This window comes from Haliaeetus albicilla, chromosome 12 (genome assembly GCF_947461875.1).
Source record: "Haliaeetus albicilla chromosome 12, bHalAlb1.1, whole genome shotgun sequence".
Classification (NCBI taxonomy): domain Eukaryota; kingdom Metazoa; phylum Chordata; class Aves; order Accipitriformes; family Accipitridae; genus Haliaeetus; species Haliaeetus albicilla.
In genome coordinates this window covers 29,335,521-29,350,081 of record NC_091494.1, presented here as the reverse complement: position 1 = coordinate 29,350,081, position 14,561 = coordinate 29,335,521, and the positions used below count along the sequence as shown (strand labels likewise).

General features: G+C 41.3%; 1 protein-coding gene across 5 annotated transcripts in view; it reads left to right on the top strand.

Moving 5' to 3' along the window:
- The window catches only part of GAS7 (growth arrest specific 7), a 107,921-nt gene extending 93,668 nt beyond the window's left edge, over positions 1-14,253 (top strand). For 4 of the 5 annotated variants that reach the window (XM_069798841.1, XM_069798842.1, XM_069798840.1 and 1 more), the window contains 3 exons: positions 1,899-1,978; positions 4,350-4,448; positions 5,184-14,253. In XM_069798841.1, the coding sequence (XP_069654942.1) occupies positions 1,899-1,978; positions 4,350-4,448; positions 5,184-5,297 (293 nt within the window). In that variant the 3' untranslated portion in view covers positions 5,298-14,253. The remainder of the gene's footprint in view (positions 1-1,898; positions 1,979-4,349; positions 4,449-5,183) is intronic. The other variant, XR_011327172.1, reaches the window with a different exon arrangement.
- The last annotated feature ends 308 nt before the right edge of the window (positions 14,254-14,561 follow it).

Sequence of the window (14,561 nt, the reverse complement as noted above, 5' to 3'; positions counted from 1 at the left end):
GTAGTGTGTGCTATACTGTACTGAGGACACAGCTACTTGATGTGACCTATGCATGTTTTACAGAGGCTCAAACCACTTCTACAGGATCCATCAGGAACTGTCTTTCTTGAGATCTGCAAAGCTGATATGTGCAGCTCTGTTAGTACCTTTGCTGAAAATATGTTTTAACTAGGGCTTCCATGTTTCATCCTTTCATAGGTCCATTCCTGCCAGAGTGGTCCTTCATAGTTCTGAAGCTTTTAAAACTTCCAGGATAGCCTGTCTGGGTTTTGAGGAGACTGAGAAGAGTCATTCGCAGGGTTACCATGCATAGACAACCATTTGAGGAGAAACAAAAGTTATGTGTTAGCGACGGGAGGCTCCATGAGAGACGCTTTTTATCCGTCCGCAAATTCACAGCCTCTCTGTGTTCTCTTCACTCCTCAGAAATTGTAATAGATATTTATTGAACAGGCAAGGGACAGCTGAAGATCAGATGGGATTAACCCAGAATTTGGTGTGAGTCTCCCCATTGCTCTCCCCGACTTTTTGCCACTGTTACAGTGCATGCCAGGGGAGGACTTGTCCCATCCTTGCATTTAGTGCTACCCAGCAGCCCAGTTGGGGTGCTTGCAGTACGCACAGCAGCAGCATGTAGTGATCTGTCTTTGAAATGAGCCCGGCTGTAAGTGGACAATAGGACCAGAGAGCTCTAGACCAGAGCCCTTCTACGATCCCACTGGTTACTGATATGTGGTGTTGCTTTCTGCTCCCATGGATTTTTTGTTTGTTTCATTGCTTTCATGTTCCTGGCTGTACAGTGGCTCAGATTCACTCGGGTGGGTGGAGAAGAACCCCAAGTCAGATAGCTCCCAAGGAGCCTCCTGGAGTGTGGAAGTCATTAGTTCAGACTTGTCATGTCAGCCTAGGCATCCCCTGTCTGGGTGGATAAGCTTATTGCCAAGCTTTAAGCCCTCAGTCCTGGTTTCTTCGTAGACTTTGGTTGCCACCCCAAGTTCTAAGTCCACCAGAGACTTCCAGATGCACTTACTTCTTTGACACTTGTTTGGTCTATGGAGTCCTGTTCTTAAAGCTTGATTCATTCCTGGTTAATGTATAAAGACCTTCTTGCACCTAAAAGAACAGGATGAATTTGAGCCCTGGACCTAGGCATCAAACCATTAGGGAAAGTGTAGTTAAGCCTCATTTAAAGAAGAAGGAGAATTTATGAGCCAGAAAGCAGTAATCTCTGAGACACGCCTTCCAGATTTTTCACCCACCTTTCCCTCTCTGTCAGAGGTCCTGCAACAAATAAAAAAACTGCCTTGAATATGGAGGGAAGCTAGAGCTTGACTGGAATCATGCATCTTCAGAGGCTGGAGAATGCATGAGTGTGCAACTGGGTGAAGGTTGCAAATAAGCATCCCTCGATCTCAGACATCTTAAGCCTGATGCTTCGCTCCAGTTTTAAGCAGACCTGTCTTCGAATGCAGTCTCAGCTACAGAGTCCTACCATGCAGCTCAATAACTCATTATTATTGATTTCCCATTTTAATTATTTTATTTTTCAGATATAACTTTATGTCTATGACCATTTTTTTAACTGAAGTAACTTGCTTTCATAGTTCTGGGCATTTTGTAAAATATTACTTAACATTCATATTTTCCGTTTAAAATCTTGTCTTTCCTACTCATTCTTTCTCTCCCAATCACTGATCTTTTACCACACATAAAGTGCATGCATTTTGTTGAAATTTTGTTGCATGTAACAAATACCATGTAACAGAACTGCCTTCAGCTCCACCAGGACTGACATTCAAACCCTTTGGGTCTGTCCACAAAACCTGAACTGCAATTTCCTCTGAAGCTCCTAACACTGGCTAGAGAAGACTAATGTGTTGTTATCTTGAACTTTTCAGGAGATGACCTGATGCGCTGTGTGGATCTTTACAATCAAGCCCAGTCCAAATGGTTTGAGGAAATGGTGACCACCACTCTGGTATGTAATTCTCTGTAGCATCTTACATGGATAACTCTGCAAAATTGTAATAGTGTACATCACTCATAGCTAGTTACAGTGCAAAGCAATGGGAAAAATTGGGTGATAAATCTCCCATTGTATTTCCTGTTCTCAGTTCTAAGAAAAATTCATATCAGTAGGGGAAGGAAGAAATAATTGTTTCTTTGCAGAAGGTGTTAAACCAGTTCAGGTCTGCTTAGGGGCCAGAATACTGGAATTGTCCCCAGCAAGGATGAAGTAATGCACAAGGTAGACATGGAAAAATGTGATAAATCACTGAATCCATTTATATATTAATGAATTCTTTTATTCCATGATTTTACAATTTCTTTTGAAATTTTTTGAAATTTTGAGTATTGCCAGCTTAGAAGAGGTATGCTTCAATTGCCTATTGTTCTGTTTCTCAGAAGATAACACAGCTCACAGAATACACCTTAAGGGTGTATACCTTTGGGGTTAGTCACCAGGATGCCAAGATACAGCTTTGATGTGCTGTATTCCTTGAAATACCTGTACTTTGGCTTTAGGGCTCCTCCCTTGTCATTCCTTAGAGCCCTTCTGGACAACAGCCAATTGCTTTCAAAAGTGGGAAATAAAAATGTCTTTTGCATGTGTTTTTCTCATTGGACATACACAAAACTGTGAACTCCTCCTAATAAGGAGCAGGGTAATAAATTGCTCATCATTTGAAAGTGTGTCAGTGCAATGTTTTAACTGCAGTAAATAAATAAAGGCAGATGGGTGAGTGGAACACCAGGAGGCAGATACCTCCCCAAAAACAGAACAAGAGAGAAAAAGTTGGCTGTTCCTATACATAAGGCATCTGATTCTCCTGTCACCTTCACTGGTGGTTTCTCACTGATGCAAATGATATTGACCATCAGTGCCACTGTGTCCAGATACAGCCAGGTATATGTTAGCTGCATATTTGCTCCTGTAGAAGGACAACTCAGAAATGTGCTAGTAGATAGCTCAAAAGGGAAGTCGTAGCCTGCAGGCTGCACAGCAGGCTTTTCAGTTGTGAAACGCACTCTGAGAAGGATTTGAAGGTGAGTCTTGGTATACATGAATATAAAATCTAAATTGAAAAACAGTCTGCATCTGATCAACTCAGGTACAGATTAGTTCATATGCTATAGAAAGTTGAAAGAGTCAAGTTCTGAAGATTTGTGTTTCCTTGCATACCTTCCTCCCTGAAGTTTCTAGTGCAGATACAATGCATGTTCTGCATATGGCATGCTTACTAGCACTAGCACACTGGGTTCAGTGTTCTGGTCCTGCACATCTGTGCCCTAAGTAAGGGATTCTGTGTTCAAAGTAGGCCATTTTTTCCATAGGGGAGTACATCAACCAGCAACAGCCATAGGAGCTCAGTCTATTTCAGACCTGTCCATACCATAAGCTCCTTTGCTCTTCTTCCTCTGCAGGCAGATGGTCTGCTACCTGAGAATTTTGTGCTGTAATGAAGAATCTGTTTCCCAAAAGGCATTTAGCAAATTGCTGATAGCACAGGAAAGGCAATGTAGCAACCTGCCTGCTTGTATGTGCTCAGGTTGCACTTCACAATGATGCCCAGTAAGTGGACACCAGAAATGCCCTCTGAAAGCAGTTTTTATTAAGATTCGACCCCGTTGATGTGCCTGTGAATACAGAGCTTTCTAGTGATACAGCAAAGTCCATTACAGTATATGTCTTTAAAGGCAGACTTCATAGCATGCTGCTTCCACTGCTGCCACTCAGACAAGGAGGGACTAAATGCAGATTTTGGGGTATAGTATCAGAATCCAGGAGAAGAGGGAGGCAGAAAAAAATCAGGAGGAAAGTTAGAAATCACCTACCTTTCAACTAAAGTGTTGCTGGCATCTGCTTATTGCCAGCTGAATGAGGTGGAGACTTGTCCCAGCTCATCATCTGGTGAACAGATAGAACTGCTCTTACAGGTGTCTGGTTAGACCGAGGCAGTCAGACCCTCTGAGCCATACACCCCAACGTGGTCTCCTGCTTCCCCAAGGAATGACTGTAACTTCTGGAGCTAGCAACAAAACATGCAAAGCTTCTTGCAGGAAACAGATTCCCTCTTGCTTGCAGTGTCCCTGAAGACAGTCTCTCTGCCTTGGTTGTCTCAGTTTTGGAAAGGTTTCGACCTTCTTTTCTATCGTTGAGCTCAGGCTGAAGTGAATTCTGTTGCTTGCTGTCTCTGATACTCTGCAAATTGTAGGGATGTGCAACCACAGACTTCAGCTCCAAAGCATGTCCCTGGGGTAGTATCGTACTGAGTGGCAACCTTTTGTGTGTCATCCTTTCTCTGGGCCTTCAAAAAAAATATGGACTTGTTTTTCTTCATGTCTAGGAGCTTGAAAGACTAGAAGTTGAAAGGGTGGAGATGATTCGGCAGCATCTTTGCCAGTATACACAGCTGCGGCATGAGACAGACATGTTCAACCAAAGCGTAAGTCTGCTTTTTGTTCAGACCCTTTGGTCTTTACTGCACTTCAGCTGGGCAGAATGGTCCCTATTCTGATCTGACTGACCTGTATCAAAAGGAGATGTGAAAAGTGTATGCGGTCAGCTTGTTAGTTTGCAGCAGTACGGTACTGCCACCTTGCAGTCCTGCTCTTCTAATAGTCTCTGATCCTGTTTACATTTCATACTGCTGGATCACAGCTTTTTGCTGGCGGAGACACAGTGAACTGAATTACATTTGGGCAGCATGAGCCATTATTAGCTCTCGCAGCATGATGCACTGCTCCTTGAGGTCATCTATTCTTGCAAGGAAGATGGTAAATAGTTTCACTGTTGGAGGAGAGAGTATGTATTTTTTCTGTATTAAAAAACTGGCTAGTTTTTAAATATTAAAATATGGGGGATGTATGCCGACCTCAGTACATGGTTGTATTTCATGTAAGGTACAGATTGCAGGACAGGAGTCAGAGACCAACTGTCCAATGCTGGCATAGAAAGCCTGTCTCTGCTTGACGTTAATAGTCTGCCTCTTCTTTGCTTCCTGCTACGAGGCTTCACATTCAGATCTGGCTGTTGTCCACCGAGTCTCACGTATGTTCGGTTCTCACTTGTCTGCAAATGCAACGTAGGCGTGCCCATAGCTGGTCTACGCTTCAGAGCAATGACTGACTGTGCTTGAAATGTGCCCTTGACATTTTGATTCTTCTTTTGTTCATTTTAGACAGTAGAGCTCGTGGATCAGTTGCTTCGGAAAGTGGATCCTGCCAAAGACAGGGAACTGTGGGTAAAAGAACACAAAACTGGAGATATCCGACCTGTGGACATGGAAATATAGACTGATCTATAGTTGTACGTGATGAGTCCACTGAATTAACCAGGCTAATGTTTTTGTTTTTAAGAGTCAGAAGAGCATAGGGAAAAGGTTGTTCCACTACCAGACAGCTTGTAATTTATGCCTGTACGGGCTATCTCTGTTACATTTAGTCATTAAAATGGTCCTCATTGTGCTAAGCCTTAAGCACCAGACATTCCAGGGTGAAGAAACCAGATGTGTGCTTCCCACCAGAGGTTCCCAATTGCACGCAGCTTCCAGAAGAAATCTGCTTTCTGGTATAGAGAGAACTCTGTTCTTCAGTGACTTTGTGCTACATCCCTTGCATGACTATCTTTATACAGTATGTTAGAACAACCATGCAGTGAGCCTCTGGCCAGCAAGTAGATAACTGTTTGAACATGATGCAGGAGGCAAGGAAGTCCTGATCATGAATCCCAGGTCTGTCACTGACTGCTTTCATGGCCACAGGCAAGTCAATTAACTTTTCTGGCACCCCCATCTATAAAACACGCATATCTTGCAGCAATGTTGTGTGAATACATTCATTTCATATAACACAGTGTCCCACCATGGCAGTGAAGTGATGGCCCTTCTCCCAAAATCTATGGAGAAGACTCCTGTTCTTCCTGTTTTATACTCCCTCTCAGGGATACATAAACCCATTATCATCATGATTTCTGTTCTAGGCCAATCAATAAGGTTGAAAGTGTTACCATCACTGTTATTTATCAGGAAAGACTTGGTTGTGCTATACCTACCTCATTAGCTGTCTGAGTGCCCTCAATGACAGAAAGAGGTTATATACCAAGGAATAAAGGAGATGTTCAAAACCTTTCCTGGTTATGCAAGATGTTTCTCACAGAATCTCCTTAAAGACAGTCCTCTGACATTGTATTTGGGATCCAGGTTTAAATTGCCCTTTCTTGGTTCCTTCAGGTGAATATCACAGCCTTTAGGTATCTTTAATTACCATGTTTGTCCAGCTAAATTGTAGGATTTCTCTTTTTAGAGCCTGATTTTCAAAGGTGCCATGAATCTGTGATGCTAGATTGCATTAAAAGTAGATGTAGGTGCCCAGCACTTCTGCAGCATCAGATTCTTAACCTTAGAGTTCTTCCTTTGTTACCCTTACCACAAACTACCAAAAATTCATCGCTGCTCTTGGCACATAGTCTTATGTAGCTTGGAGAATGGTTTTGAAAAGGTATTAATTTTCTTCTCCTGCTGTTATTTCTGATTGATTATTCAGTGTTGCTGTTAATATATTTTTCAGCGTTTCATACAATACCAAGAATCTTAAGATTCTTGCTTTAGATCGAGCAGAAACCTTGATTCTCACCACTGTGGCCTTTACTCAGTGTTTACTGTGTTGTTACCTACAATTTCCCAAACCGTACTATTCATTTGATCCACAGTTATGTTCCACTTTGTGTCATGGTTACCATCCTTTTTTTCCCCAGCACCAAAATTGCATCCTTCTTTTGTTCTATTACTATTCTAGGTTTTTGTTCACCCGCTTCAAAGTGCTCTGATTAGATCATTGAGAATTAATATTCCCCTTTACAAACTCAGGCACAGAGAAGTCTTATCTGAAAAACATTTTTAATACTGTTGCAGTGATTATTTTTCTGGTTTATTTAAAACTGAATTCTGTTGCATTTTCTTATTGTTTCCTTTTTCTCAACCATCTCTTTACCAGTATAGATTAATTCCTGTCTTACAAATGCCTCCAGAACCCACTTCTCTGCTGCATCGTTAACCTTTATAAACCTTTGCATGTTGGCAGGTGAAATGCCATGACCGCTGCATGCTCAGGATCGCTGTTCCTGGTGTGACTCCTCCTGTACTGTACTTCATTAAACACTTCTGAATTTCTGACTACTATTTTATCTTGGTGTTGGAAGCATCCAGCACACTGTTATCAGAGTCTCTCCTAAATTCCTGCAAAGACCATTGCAATACAAATGAAACATGGTTTGCCTAAGTGTTGCATAGTCCTTGAGCTCAGTTAGAGTACGTACGTTTCCCTAGACTCCTCTTCTGCTGCTAAAGCAGGGAAGTTTCATGATGATCTCTTTTTCAGTCTTCCTATTGATTCCCTTTCTGTCCTATTAATTTTTTTAATTATTTTTGGCATACCAATGTATACTTTTCTTATCTCTACCATGCACTTTGGAGGACAGGCACTTTTTCTTTTTTTTTTTTTTTTTAATAAACCACAGGTGCAGGGTGAGCTTTCAGAAGTTCAATGGCCAAAAATAACTGGAGTACTTAAGAGCTGCATCTCAGGTCAAGCCTTGTATTCTAAGCTGTATTGTAAATTAAAGTGAGCAGTCTCGATGACACCTCACCACATTCTTGTTTTGATTGCAAAACCAAGCTAGTTGTGCACTTTATACAGTAGTCTCCTTAATAAATATCTGAAATAATCTGTTAGCAATTACACTTTATTTTTCCTCTTTCTTTAAAGATGTTTATTATTTTATCCATTTTGGACTGGAAATATTGTCCATTAGCACAGGTTTCTCTGAGGACTGAAATGTATTTTGGTTCCTCTACTAAGGTGTATTTAAGGTGCTCTCAATTCTCAGTTGTATTTTCTGATAAATTTTTTTTCCCCTTTTGTTTTATTTCCAGACGGTTTTCCTACTTCTAGTTTTTGGTCCATTTGAAATGTTGCAGGCATGTGTGAGCTGCACAGAATGATAATTCTCTTGATGGAGTCTCTATCTCTTTTTCACTTTGATAAACTGAGGAGAGCACTTGTACCCGCCTGTTAATCTTTACCCGGCCCAGCAAACTCTCACGCAGTGCTGCTCTGCAATGGGTAAGATGCTTCCTCTACGAGACTTTAATGACTGGAAGTGTTAGGGAAGTTTTGCTGTTGCTTGTAGACAGTTTCCAGCTTATTTCCTGCAAAAGATGATACTCCCTTGAGATACAACATTGCAGACAGTGGGATCAGTGTTACCTGGCTCATTCACTTTTCTGGCTGATGGATCCTGGACAGTGTGATTCCTTACAAGTCAGGGAGTGCTGGAGCACCTGTGCTTCTGAACGGACAGCGTCTTCAAAGAAGGTAGTGGCATGTTTGAAGGGAAGCATGGATGCCTGCCCTCGTGTTCATTCCTAACAAGGTAACTTTGGGAGTTTCAGCATTGCTCTATTCATGTTCCATTGAGTTGCAAAAATGAAGTTGAACCCAGTCTTTCCTCATGCAATAGCTCATCCTAAACAGCTTCTTCTCCAGAGCACAATCAAGCTTCATGTTATGTTAAAATAGCTAGCACATGAAAAGCATGATGATGTTGCAATGTAACTGATTGATGGGAATAGCAAAGTAAGTCCCTTGCCTCCATAGGTACTGAGCTTAAGGGTCATTTTGTTTCGTCTGGCAGGTGGGCTCACACACATGATGCAAGTTTTTACTATTTCAGTCACTACAGGTATCAGTCTTTTTTTGTTGAGTGACAAGGCTGTCTTACATCTTCATACGGCTCTGTGGTCACAGAGCAGAATGTGAGCTTTCGATTAGTACTGTTTGGTTTCACCTGAATAGGTACAATTAGTGGGAATTTGCCTCTCATTCTTATCTGGTAGCTCTCCTTGCCCAGGTCTTTGTTGAAGCTGCCTCTGTTTCAGGAGTCCTGCAGCTCCTGTGGAGCTCCCTCTTTGTCTAAGTGATGCTGTCACATACTTGTCTTGTGCTGTCAAGCCTCTGGCTCCCTGGTGATCACTGCTTCAGCCAAAGCCTTTTGGCCCTTGTCTGAGCTCAAGGGCTTCATGAATTCCTATGGCTTTGAATCCTTTGAGTGTCCTGACTCTGGTGCCAGAGCTGTTGAGGTGCTTACCAGCTTTAACCTCAGCTACTGCACAGAATGAGAACATTTTATTCATCATCCATACCAGTCCACCTATGTCTTCAAAGCCATCTTCTGGCATAGTTTACTCAACAGAGAGTCCTTGTTGGAAGTCTTTCTCTAAGGTATTCTTTCAGCTCATTTCCTAACAGAACTCATTCTGGATCCAGTGCTGTTGGCTGATTCCTGTTGGAGTTAATGAGCTCTGAAAGCGATAAGTCCTTTACCACGTGGGCCAAGTGCAATCTTCTCTCATCACTGGCAAGATTCCAGTTGCTTTCACAGAGCAACATCCAAAAAGGTGTAATTCTCAGATTTCCAATCTGCTCCAGATTCACTCATGTCTATAACTCAAGTTTGTTCATCACTTCTGTGTGTTGAACATCTTTTGAAAGACTTCACTTGTTCCCTTATAGGAATGTTATTTCATTATTTGACACTGGGATCTTTAGTGATAGCTTTAATTTTTTTTAAGAGAAGTTAAAATACTGTAACAGCAGTGAAAGTCATATGGAAATCCCTCTTACGTTTCTAGAATACTTTTCGCCCTTCTGCAGCCGTGCCTGAGCTGCTGTGGGGTAGCTGTGCTCCCCTCATATTGCACAGTTATGGTAAACACTGAAGTTGTTCTTCCTTTTGTGCATAACAGGCAGCATGCAAACTTGAGCTCTGGTTCTCCTTACCCTTTATGCATCTACGCAGTTTTGTGTTGCAGCATTAGTTGCTTTTTGTTTAACTGACAGCCCTATGCTGTAATGTCAGCATGTGTAGCTGTCTTGTGACAGTGAACTGTGCTCAGATCACCTCTTTTTTTGGTTGGGGTTTTTTTTGGCAGGGGGGGTCCTAACAGGAATTTTCTGTAAAGCATTCAAAGGAAACTCTTATATGCTCAGTAGCAGTCATAATTTCTCAGACCTCAGAACCTCTTTAAATTTGTCCCTGTTTTTAATGTCATTATTTAAATATTTGCTGCAAGTCAGACTCTTTATGTAGAAATGTGCACTCTTCTTTTCACTTGCTCTTCGGAAGTGCTTGGAACTCAGAGATTTCTTGGAATACAACAAGGAGCATGTACACGTTAAGAGACTTTGAAAATCAGGCTAACAAATAGGCACAAGCCTCTTTTATCCTTAGTCGTTGAGTACATGTATAAGGTAAACATTAAGAAATGAGAACCTCAAATACTTAATGTTTAAGTCCTAGCTGCTATGTGTGCAGTTCCCAGCAGCTACACGAGTGACCCTGTGTCAGGCTGTGGTAGGAGCGCAGCTCTAGACCATGGGCCTACAGCTCACCTTCTGATGCAGCTGTAAAAACCCAAATCCAAAATTAAGTGAAATAGTAGCTCTGCCCATCTATTTCTTCAGTCACACACAGGGAGAAAAAGAGCACTGCTTACCCAGGTGGGTCCTTCGCTATCAAGCACCTTAAGAAATCCAGACCAGCACCTTGAAGGTCCCCCTGGAATGAGTAGATGTGACTCCTTGGTGTGATCAATTGATTGTTTCCTTCTGAATTGAAAATATATTTGCTATTTTATAGGAGCTAGTGTGCTCTTTTGCACTAGTACAGCCTGCTGGGTCTGTTCCCAGAGATGGCAGAGTCTGATGTCCTGGAGGCAGTCCTGGTCACCCTTACATTTCTGCTTTGCAAGAACTAGCTCTTCAAAAGACAGTGTCAAAAAGGCAGTTTTCAAAATAATGAGCTTTCCTGATCACAGACCTTTCTGGAAAGTCTGTAAGCTTTTTGCTACCCAGCATGTGTTGAAATAGCAGAATGAGGTCCCAGAGGTTGCCGAAGCGTTGCTGTGAATGGTTCTTGCTGTGTGGGCATTCCTCCCATACTCGTACAGTGGTAGGGAACGGCTGACGGCTGTCTTTTGCACAGCAGAGTTGTCTGACATTTTACCAGAGGAGCCTGCTAGTCGCATTTAACTTAACCAGGTGGGCAATAGTCACAGGCAGATTCAAATTAAAAACAGACACATAGGGCAGGAAAATATTTAGCCGCCCCGGTGGCATTTGAGCTTCTCAACATGAGGTACTCGTCCTCCTCAGACCCTGATGGGGACAGTAACAGGCTCATCACTCTCCGAATTCTGCTTACTTAGCACATGAAAATCAGCGATGAAACGTTCCCTTGTATCTATTGCTTGGTACAGGGCTCTCAAACTAGCACCTGGTTGTGCCAGTGGGAGATGGGTATGTGGCAATGCCACACTGATGACTACAGAATGTTTTTTGGCATTTGGCAGCACTGTGACGTCCTGCACCCTTGCACTGAACTGACTGTAAGTCAGGTGGAAATCTGTCAAGCCTGGCGTGCAGGTATTCTCCAGGAGCTTGGAGCACACAGTCTTTCTGTTGCATAACAGTGATGAAGCCTTTCCCATCAGCAAATCCTTGTCTTTTCCTGAGAAGCACTATTGTATAAATAATACTCATTACTTGTCTTACAATAATCTTATTCATATAAATGTGCATCTTTCAATTCTTATTTTTCCCTCTTCATTGTTACCATAGCCCACCTTCCATCACTGAGATACACCAGTTTTCAGGATCTTTTCTTTAATTTTGAATTTTCATAGAATGTCTCTGTTGCTTTAATGTGCTGACCAAGCTTCATGCTTTTGGATATTTTCTGAAAGTGGTAAGTGCATGCTTTTTGGAGAGGTTATTTTGGGGTTTGTTTTGGATTTTTCTTATCAGCCACCAGGTTTGGAAGTGCAATGACTCCTTTTTGTGCTAGTCACAGTTTATTTTTTCTTCCTGGACATTTTTTCTGAAGGGACCAACACATAGCACAATTTGACTTGAATCTCTAATCCCATGCATTCCTCAAGGCAGAAACCTTTTGTGCCTAATGATGCATCTGATTCTAAAAATTGTACATGGATAAAATCTTTCATAGACCAATAAAAAATAAGTCTTAGGTTAACCACATAATAATTACAGAAAAAATATATAAATTTGAAACATTCAAATGTAATTCCCTCAACTTACATTAAGTTGAACTATTTCAGGTGCGTCGTAAGAGACAAACTCAGTGGATATTCAGAACAAAAGCTTTTCAGCTGCTGTATTCAGGTTTAGTGAGTGGACAAGACTATGATTTTGAATATATGCAGTCTTTCAGGGCTACTGGTTTAACAAGTAACTGAGTAATGGCTTGTATCACAACCCTATTAAAATTCTGCTAGTAGTTCCCCTTGAAGTGCCTCTTTAAATTGTATCTGCTACAAGCATGTAAAATACACAGATTCACTCTAAAAATTCCCCAAACTCAGGAGCAGCCAGTATGCACAGATCTGTGCAGGATTCCTAACCCTCCTTCCTTGCTCTGCACTGTGCACTCTTTTAGGACATCCACATATCCAGTAGACCTGCCTTTGTCTCACTCGTCATTTACTGTCCAGCACAGTCATCCTAAATTCTCAGTGCTGAAAATGGTGTAGAAAATGTTAGACTTAAAAGCAACTGCATTGAAGGAGCGTTGCTAACCTAATCTTCTGACACATCCATCAGTATAGGGGTCTCAGTAGAATAAGCAGGGAATTCTGCATAAAAATAGTTGAGTAAGTGGCATTTGGGGCCTAAGTAGGCCTTTAATGTGTAAAATAAAAAAAAAAATTATTCTTTTTTTAAAGCAGTTGCTGAGAAGAAATTTTCTGGTACTGGAGGTCTAAAGCTGAATAGTAATTTCAGGGATCTCACATCTGCATGGCCTGACAATCTTAGTCATTTGAATTTGGGAACACTTCACCTGAAATTCCTTGTTCCTTCGGAGTTTTTTCATGTGACGGCTGAGATTTTCAGAATAGCCTAAGGAATTTGGATGTCCATTTACTGCTCTTTTACTCCAGCAGGTCAAAAACACTCCTTAGGGACAGCAACCTCTATCCATTATGAAAAAAGCAGGTACTAGTATTGGACAAGAATTTTCTTTTCCTCCTTAGATCGTTTCCTTTCTTTTGTCAGCCCAAGACAGTGTGAAAAATCCACCGAACAGTTCTGCAGACATTCTTAACAGCAGGGATTCAAAGGCAGGCCAGATCACCAGTCATACACTAAAACAGAGTTTTCTACTAAAATAAAGTCGCTTATTTGGTCCTTTTTGTGTACTTTTGCTAAATACTTCTAAATTTCTAGGAAAGTTGTCTTTTGCCAGTACTAATGACTTATTTTTAAAGATGTTTAACCAAAATTTTATAACTTTCCATAAATTTTGGCTGAATAGACCCTTAAATAAGTTTATGTATCATGCAGCCTCTGTCTGGGTAACTAGTAAATCTTGGATCATTGTGCAAATTGTAGGATGGCTTTTGTTCCATAAGGATACATGAAGGAATCACTTACTGATCTTAAGAAGTCAAATGCAGAAAAGATTTAAGGGGCAGATCTTCAGCTCGGGTAAACTGGTGGAGTTTGGTGGAAGCTACTTAATGTCAGCTGTGGATCTTGTCCTTCAGTGTTGAAGGCATTTCCTATACATAATTTTTCTGTCTTACTGTAAAACAATTTCATATGGTTAAACTGTATTTTCCTATATTGTTCTTCAAGTTTATATGCACCACAGTGCTCATCTCATCTCCTGTAAAATAAACTGTACAGAGACACATTGAGCATGGAATTGTCTTTACCCAGTTGCTTTTTCTCCTACCAAAGCCACACACCTTTTGAATGCAGTATCATCAAAGAACACTTGGGGTGCCATATGCACATGTACTGCTTTGTTGATACCAGCTTAATGCTGCATGAATTTACAATCACATCACTTGGGTGTAATCTACTTGTACTTATCCTTTTCAGATCTTTGCATGATACTCAGATGAGTACAGTCCCTAAAATTTCATTTTTATTAGGAAATCAATTTAAGAAACACCTGTAGTTACATGGGTTTTTTTCTTAAACAAGCAGGCAAGCTGACCATGATCAGTCTGAAAGCAGCTGCCATGAAATGGGCATTCTTTAAATGATTTGTAAGTCTTCTACACCTGGTCAGTCCTTTACCTGGAAGTTCCGTGTGCATCTTGTAGCTTAATTGAAGAGAAAACACTGTTGTAAAATGTTGTTGTTAATAAATTGTTCTACTTTGAATATTTGAGTTAACATGCATGCTGGCAGGTTTTCTGACAAAGTCAAAATCAGCCTTGCCAAAATCCTGTCAAATTCAACAACTGTCTTCAAAAGTGACCAGCATGGGATACTGCTATAGAAGCAGAGCTCAGAGCAAGCGGGTGTTGCAGTTCTGCAGAACATGAGCCCACCTTCCCAGCAATGTGTGACTCCAGGACCTTGGAGGTAACGGCATTATTCACACATCTCATAAACCTCAGTGGAGCTTTCTTCTAAGGATTTGTCCAGTTTTGAACTCATGTAAAAATTCAGTTTCTGCAACCACCTGC